The sequence below is a fragment of the Bombus huntii genome, chromosome 14, assembly GCF_024542735.1.
Source record: "Bombus huntii isolate Logan2020A chromosome 14, iyBomHunt1.1, whole genome shotgun sequence".
In the NCBI taxonomy this organism is placed as follows: domain Eukaryota; kingdom Metazoa; phylum Arthropoda; class Insecta; order Hymenoptera; family Apidae; genus Bombus; species Bombus huntii.
The window spans coordinates 6,842,813-6,850,923 of NC_066251.1; the positions used below are offsets into that span (position 1 = coordinate 6,842,813).

The 8,111-nt window shown below is 31.0% G+C and overlaps 2 protein-coding genes across 3 annotated transcripts; both read right to left on the reverse strand.

The window, feature by feature from the left end:
* Positions 1 to 96: 96 nt before the first annotated feature.
* LOC126873338 (intraflagellar transport protein 46 homolog) lies at positions 97 to 3,396 on the reverse strand. Of its 2 annotated transcripts, none has more exons than XM_050634098.1 (4): positions 3,283 to 3,396; positions 2,047 to 3,066; positions 1,686 to 1,877; positions 97 to 1,535 (listed from the first exon to the last, which is right to left on the reverse strand). In XM_050634098.1, exons 2-4 carry the CDS (start codon positions 2,259 to 2,261, stop codon positions 959 to 961), a joined length of 984 nt encoding a protein of 327 aa, XP_050490055.1. In that variant the 5' UTR covers positions 2,262 to 3,066; positions 3,283 to 3,396; the 3' UTR covers positions 97 to 958. The 2 variants fall into 2 exon arrangements, with proteins under 2 accessions (XP_050490055.1, XP_050490056.1); XM_050634099.1 differs by having other exon boundaries at positions 2,047 to 2,507; positions 3,283 to 3,394.
* Positions 3,397 to 3,514: 118 nt separating this feature from the next.
* On the reverse strand, positions 3,515 to 5,614 carry LOC126873339 (uncharacterized). The gene is made up of 3 exons (XM_050634101.1): positions 5,474 to 5,614; positions 4,453 to 4,658; positions 3,515 to 3,852 (listed from the first exon to the last, which is right to left on the reverse strand). The coding sequence occupies exons 1-3, from the start codon at positions 5,567 to 5,569 to the stop codon at positions 3,522 to 3,524; spliced, it is 633 nt and encodes a 210-aa protein (XP_050490058.1). The 5' UTR covers positions 5,570 to 5,614; the 3' UTR covers positions 3,515 to 3,521.
* Positions 5,615 to 8,111: the final 2,497 nt, after the last annotated feature.

An 8,111-nucleotide genomic window follows, 5' to 3' on the forward strand; every position in this document is an offset into this window, starting at 1 on the left:
ATATACACAATATACACACATAGTACTTGTCATACTATAATAGATGTCATATTCGTATTTTCAAAAAACTTGGTTTGAAAAGATTAAATTCTTTAAAAAAAAAAAATTTATAAAAATTGTAAAATAATTAGGAAACCCTCAATTTATTATTTCGTGAAACTGGAAGTTTGTTATTTGGATAAGAAAATGCACAAGCGCCTCCTACGAGGGAAGTCGAAATATTTGAAATTTCATAGTATGTATTAAAATTATTGGAAGTAGGAATAGAAAAGAATGCATTCTGTAAGATAAAAAGTGTGATTATATAGTAAATGTAAGGAAAGTAGTAATAAGGAAAAGATGTATGATATAAAATTTCCGGTTTTAGATTGAGCAACAAGAAAAATTGAGATAAATTCTTATTTTCCTTTCACTTGTCAAACATTTCTCTTTGATCATAATGTATTATGTACTTGACATTGTTTAATATGTTGTGTAAATGATGTTGTCATAATCGAAATACTTTTCCTTTTATATGTAATTAATCGTAAATCAGTGGTCTCTGATTACATTATCTAAAATGGTAGTTGCGTAAATTGGATGTAAATTTTTTCCATTGAGTGGAAACATGGTATTCAGATTATATGAAAGTAAACTCTTACGTTCGTTATTATTGTTAACTATGTATAGTGATTTACAATTGATAGAAATTATTATTCTTCATAAAATAAAATTGATAATCAAACCTCCATTATAGATAACAGTATATAAATAGGGAAATATGTTATTCTTATTTTTTTTCTATCATATACATATATACAAGTTTAAAATACATTCCTCGTACTTTGAGCTATTCTAGATACAAAATAGCTATCAAATTCTTATTTCAAGTAATAATTACGAACTAAATCAAATTAAATTTAGTGTAAAATTTCCCTATTTATGTCCTCATCACAGTACGTTTAAACCTTCCTTACAATTAATATTTCTGCGCTCTGACATTTCGAACTTCTAAATAAAGCGTGAAGAGCACATGTAATGCCTCCAATCTCATGCTCTCTTCCGATGGTATATCCAAAAGATTACATATAAGATCGATAAGTTCTGGTAGTTGACAGTCCAATTGCGTGAAATTCAATTCAACTTCGTTAAGCTTGTCCTCAACTTCCGGTGGCCATTGTTGAAGCAACGAGTCGATGTCTGGCATCGGTTTCGTTAAGTTAACTGCGGGAGCATGTTTGCTTCTGTGAAGCTGATTTATATCCTCGATCCACTTCTCGATTGATTTTCCATTTTTTTCTGCATCTTCGATTCTTTTAACCACCGTTTGTCTCGCTCCTCCTCCGCTTCGTAAATGATTACGAAGTTGAAGATGAAGGACAGCTGGATCAGATTGATTGGTGCAAGGCTCGTCCAAAACTGTTAAACCGATTTTGTCTTCTACGCCGTCTGGTCGCGGGATTTTGATAAAAGCGTCTATGTCACCCACTGCTGGGATGTAATCGGGGATGAATGGTATGAGTTTGTAATTTAATTCGATCTTTTGCGGAGTATACCTGATGAAAAATAAATAACACAATTATCATTACGTCAATTACTATTACTATAAAAGAATTGAATGATAGACAAGGTATTTTGCAGTAGATAGGAGAACCTTTAAGAGACAATAAAAGATCGACGGATTAAGAAGGCGCGATCGACGATACCTCATTATGTTTTGAAATAATTCCTTCATCTCAGTGGACACCTCTAAATCCTCGAAATCCTTAGGATTATAAATTTCAATGGGCTGAGCGTTGCTCGTTCCTTGAATATCATCATCATCGCTTTCTTCACTGTCTGATGGATCACTATGAATTCCCATGGATTTCCCAAAGCTGTTATCACGATCCGAGTATCTGTAAATATTTTATTGCAAGAGTTTTAAAGAAAATATAATTTTCATTTCATTTGTAATCTTGCGATCAAAGTAACAAAATTACAACTATAGTAGGTGAAAATTCACATCTATAATACTATTGATGTAATTATTAAAGAATTGTACCAATTAATCCTTGATTGAATTACCTTCGAAAATTGAATTTTTCGCGAGGTGAATTTATTCCTATAGCACTTCGGCTCTCGTTCATCGCATGTTGTCTAGGTCTCCTCGAACTGGAAGGTCTACGACTCACTGGACTTTGTATCTCCTCAGCGTTTCGTACCTCGATACTCTCGTCGAATTTCGTGAACGCTGATATATCATGTATCTCTTCTTCGTCGCTGCTGTCTTTGATATCCATTGTTCGAAAATGATTATCCGTTTCCTTGAAAGATTCAGAACGATTTCCCGAGGAAACAATTATGTGAAATTGTTGATAGGAATCGGTGTTTCAAACGAAGATTGTTTTGATTTCTGTGCCTTGGCTGTTTCCATGGTTTCGTCGTGGATCGATGAGCGCAGGCTTGATTATTCTCATCAAACATATTTTTATGAATATTCGTATTTTGCGCGCAGGCGAGATTTGTTTTTTTATATAATTAATCATCTATAATAACAATATGCGGCTTATATTTTTCTATATCAGTACAATATGTTAGACAGAAATAGAAATAATTGACAGATTATCGAAACGGATGCGCGAGCAATATTTCCTAGAAACGAAGTCATTTTAAGTCTGCGACATCACATTAGTATATGGTTTTTATAACCGGTAATATAAAAAGCTTAGTGACATTTATCAGATACGACTGTCTTTTTTTAATCGATAATGCATCCAATAAAAATTAATATTTCATCTTTGACGAAATCAATCGGACAGACATGAAAAATCAAACGATATTTATTCGTACAACAAACACTGCATATACAAACGTCACGTTATACAATAGTAACAAATTAAACGACGAAAGAAATAAAATCTCAAGAATGTAAATAAAATTTTATACGAATCAATGTATAAAATTCATGTAAATAACAATTCATCCTTACAAAAACCAATTACTGAAGTTTCCTTAGAATAAAATACGTTTTACAAACTTGTACACTTAGACAATATTAACATCTTAAAAATAAAATTTTAAAAATCTTTGTAAAACGATATATCTCTGAAAAAATGAAAATTGTCTCGTGAGATAAGTCAATTAACATAGCTTAAATAAATTAAAAAAAAGAAAAAAAAGAAACAGAAAGAAGAGCGAGAGAGAAGTAGAAATGGCAAACAGTGATCTGCGATGGGTATTAATAAACATAGAGGTATTCATGCTTAATCATTTGTTTCAAAGCTCACGTCGAAAATTGATTCTTGAGAAATGATTCATTACCTGCGCTCTTCCGATAATATTAAACCATCGTTAGTTGCCTGGAATGTTAAACAGTCGAGGCACATAACAGTAACATCGATGTTCACTATCCTTATCATTAGTTGTGCATTTTGTTTCAACATTTGGATGCAAATTTTGATGAATAATTAAATTCATTTGATTTTTTTTCACGTTGTCCAAGTTTTCTGCGCATTCTTGAGGTAGATGAATGAAAATTTCAAAAATTATTATAGTTCTTGCTATACAGGATATTTTCCATAAATATGGCCGCTTCTTGTCCGTCTAATCAACCATTTTTGGTTGTTTTTATGGAATATTTCACGAGTGGTTTGGGTACTTTGACAATTTTGTGGTTGGCTCATGGTTAGACCGAAAATCGATTTTTTTGGAATCCTTGTGGTTCGTTTTTCGCTACAGGAACGAACCCTGATTATGTCTTCCTCGGAGAAATTTCTCTTTGAAATTCGTCTGCGCGGTAATATCGAATCGCCGCAAGCGTGGGTACAGTTTGTCGTATTGGAATTCGTGTTTGAAACGCAGAATGAATCCTGTGGGTGATCTACTGTGACTCTACAAATAAATTGGAAAAATTAATACTTGCACACTGAAAAGATTTTGATTCTTTTCATTTAATTGGGGTTATGTAGGATAGAGCAATTCTATTAGTTCCTCTTTTTGCTAAGTGGAGTTAATTATACATATAGATGATTAGGAAGAATGCCTATTTAATTTCTAAAAATTAAGAAGTTAAAAACGTTTTACTTAACCCTATCATTATATTTAGATCTATGACCCGAAACGAAAATTACATTTAAATAAATATTACTGAGATATAAATAGTATTTAAATATTTTGTACTAGTATTTGGTATATGCATTTACTATTTTCTGTGTATTTCATACTCTTCATGAATTAGGTATTTCAGAAATTGAAAAGAAAATATTTCACAGAATATAAGCGTGAAGAATAAGTCAGCAGAACAGTAGGATTAGTTCTTACGCGTCCTTGTACCCTAATATTTTTCTGCCATTTAATTAATCAAATGACTCTATTCCCACTAGACTAGCAAAAATTTCAAATTAAAATGACAATTTCGCGATTATCCATTTCCTTTTCCTGTTGCATCAATCACTATGATAATTACCATAATAATTCATTGTATAAACTAACGTTTCTATTCCCACAGGTGTAAAAAGTTGGTTTTCATCCTTTTCATACTTCGACGCGAGAACCACGAGGAGAAAAAGAACGGCACAGATAACCGAAAAAGCTACGACATCTGTCGTAATATTCCTCAACGTGACACGAAGTTTCGTATCCGAAGAATCGAAGTTGTCGTTTGTTGCCATCCAGAAGACTTTATAGAGAATCACATCCTAAAACAAGAGCAACGTTGACATTTTGTTTTGAGGCACACATCGAATTTGTGATTTATCTTTTGTCTAACATATACAACATACTGGTTTTAAAGCACGGAGTTCATTATTTTAAGAACTATACGTATGTAAAGTTTATGCATATTTCAGTGTTTACTTGGAGACATACATGATTTATTACATCAAGGGCTCGATTAACTATCAATTGGTGTCATTTTGTTGAAGTTGACCTATGAGACTTTCAGATAATTTTAGAACAATTTACTCTAATTTCTATTACATAGTCTACATCGTAAAGTAGTCATCAATGACATTTATCGAGAATATATAAAATAAAACATAAAATGCAAATCAAAGACAGATAGATGAACTACTTATAACACAACAATATCAATGAAAAGGCAACAGAATGAATTGATATTGATTTGGGTTAGGTTTCATTAATATTATTAAGAATCATATTGGTGTCAGATGTAAGTAAATCAGCGAAAGATTAGATGCGCAAGAGAGGTTAGTATCATTTGTTGTTGATGACTTTATCGATAAAAGTCAATATGGTATCCAAATAAACTGTGCAATATATACAAACTTTATATACGCATAAGTTGTAAAATAATGATTTTTGGATTCCACTTATGATATGATAAATAAGGGTCATAAATTTGGTATGTCCCACACAAGCGCGACGTTATTTTCTTCTTCTTAAATACTACAGAAAAATAGCTTTTTTAATTTAAGTAATTTTTCTATCATACTGGTTGACATCTGGATGTTCCGTTGTTCCTGTAATAAGGAGGTTAATCACGCGATCTTACTCGTAAGTATATGGAAACTTGACGGATTATCAACCGCACGAGATAATAAATGTCAATCAGGTTGTCCATCATCGATTGCCACTGATTGATCATCATAATTCGATCGTAGGTTCCCTCGTCTTCTCGTGGATACAGTGGAAATTTGTCCGACTATCTTTTGCCAGAAAAATCTCACATTGCTCTACCTACTGCCCAGAATTTGACAAAAGCTTCGCGATTCAAGATTACACTGTCATTTGTTATAGAAATCGATATAGGAAATATTATAATGTTCAAGAGATATTTGTATATATAATAAATCTAAAATAGCATTGTATAAACTAAACCTAACCCATAGAGGTGCATGTGACCTCAAATAAATGAAATAAAAGAATTATATTAGAGAAAACAAAATTTGATGTGAATTATGCATATGTTATTTTAAGAAGATTTATAATAAAAATATTGAAATCTTATCATTGATTGTCGATTTATACTTTAGCATATAAAGTAACCTCGTTTGCCAGACGTCCCGTTTTACGTCCCTGTATAAAGGATGTTCTAAAATATATTGTTAAACAGATATCGAATTGCAGCTATCTTGACAGATCTACCTAAAAATTTAGAGGAAAGAATATGTGAGTATTATATATACTCCGTATCTGACATATATAATTTATAAAGAAAGAATAAGTGAGTATTATATATACTTCGTATCTGACATATATAATTTATAAAGAAAGAATTTTTAACTCTATAACTAAAATTTTTAATTTATGATCGAAAGTGAAATTGACGAGATAAAGTCATGAAATTTCAAACACGTCGAGAGAATCTTCTGCGTAATCGAAAAATATCACAGTAATTCCCACTAATCTAAATTATCAATTCACGTTTATCGCATATGTGTAAGCAGGCAAGCACGTGTCAGGTATATTTGGTTAGCATCTTTCACAAAGCACACTATGTCCAAGATTTTCGTTAACAAGAGTCTATGCTTCCATAACTTCTTTATAGCTTCTTAACTTTTATTTTTTGCCTTCTTCCCTATTTTAACTTTTTCGAGGTATCATTTTCACTTTCATAAATAGGTTTCATTTCTTCCTTTCTTGTCTTTTCTCAATATTAAATTATTTGAGAAATTAAAAAGCTAAAGGAAAAATTTTGAACATCCGATAAAGCAGACAGTGTTGTGTGCGTTTTATGGTTGCACCGTTTTTTTGGCCTATTCTATGCTGATCTATCTACGCTGATAAAGGAACAAGCTGATTACGATTCTTTATCGTTGAATGAAGCTTTGAGGCTTACACGTTCGAGGAATGATTGTTGGATTACCCGATTTTATTGTCCTGAATTCATTATGAACCGTGATATCAGATCAATAAAATTTACCGATAAAGTGACATTATTTAGTAAACTTCAAATAAAGGGAATGTTTTTACTTAAAAATTACTTCAATGTGAAAATGACGTGTTATTTATGGAGGCTTTGCTTCTTCAGAATAAACTCAGTATTATGAAAATTGTACCTAAAAAGAAATGATAAGGTATAATAAATTGTTAATGTTGACAAGAACTATGAAAATAAGGAAATTCTTAATTAATTTATCTTACACTTATTTCGCAAAACCACTTCATTCGCTGTTATAAAAGTTCCATTACATTAATCAAACGGAGACAAAAAGTTAAATAAGTAAAAAGATATAAAACATTAATATTTATCAAAAGATAAATAAAAATAAGAAAAAATGAAGCACTTCTTACTGAAAGATACTTTATCATAAAATTAGTATTTCAATTAGAGAGAATGAAGATTTAAAAAACAACTATCCTTTCCATTTAAAGAATTCTATAAAAAGAAAAAAGTACTTCTCAAAGAAATCAGAAATTGTTATAGTTATTGAGAAAGAATTTGAAGCTAGAAAACTTAACAAATCTCAAACACTGATTTTTTGTTTTGAGAAGTACATGATACAGTTTTTATGGCTTGAACGTGAATATACTCAACAACGTGCGATACATGCTACATCGGTATCGTGCATAAAACACCTTGACAAAACCAAGATGAAGTTCGTGCTACGAAAGAGAGCGTTTACTAACGATCGTACGTATCTAATCTACTCGCGCGCTAAAACTCAGTTTTACTTTGCACGAGTCGCGATCAGTCTTGTTCGAGCTAGCTGATCGAGCATCCTTCAACAATCCCATTTAAAAGTATCCTTATGACAAATGTCATTAATAGTAAGAAACTATATTCGAAAAAATAGGTTCTTTAATTTAAGTTTACTTTAGTTTTGATTAATCATTTTATTAATAATTTTTCGATTTTCTGTCTTCTTTTTTTGTTTCGTCGATCTGGAAGAAGGATTTATTTATCTTTGCTATTCTTAATATTCTATTTTAGTATTCTTCTAATTAAGTTACGAGTATTCAAATTTAATTCTTATATTATCTATTATTCTTGTATTATTAAACTTACTATTTTATTATCTTTCTCCCAATCCAGTGCCCAAATTCAATTTTTATATCGTTTATTATCCTTTTGCCACTAAACTTGCCATGTATTTTATTATCCTTTCCAATCTCAGTGAAATGTTTATTTTCATAATGAAGTGAAGTGAATTCTTGAAAAATCTGTGATAAGTTCTATGTTTTGATTT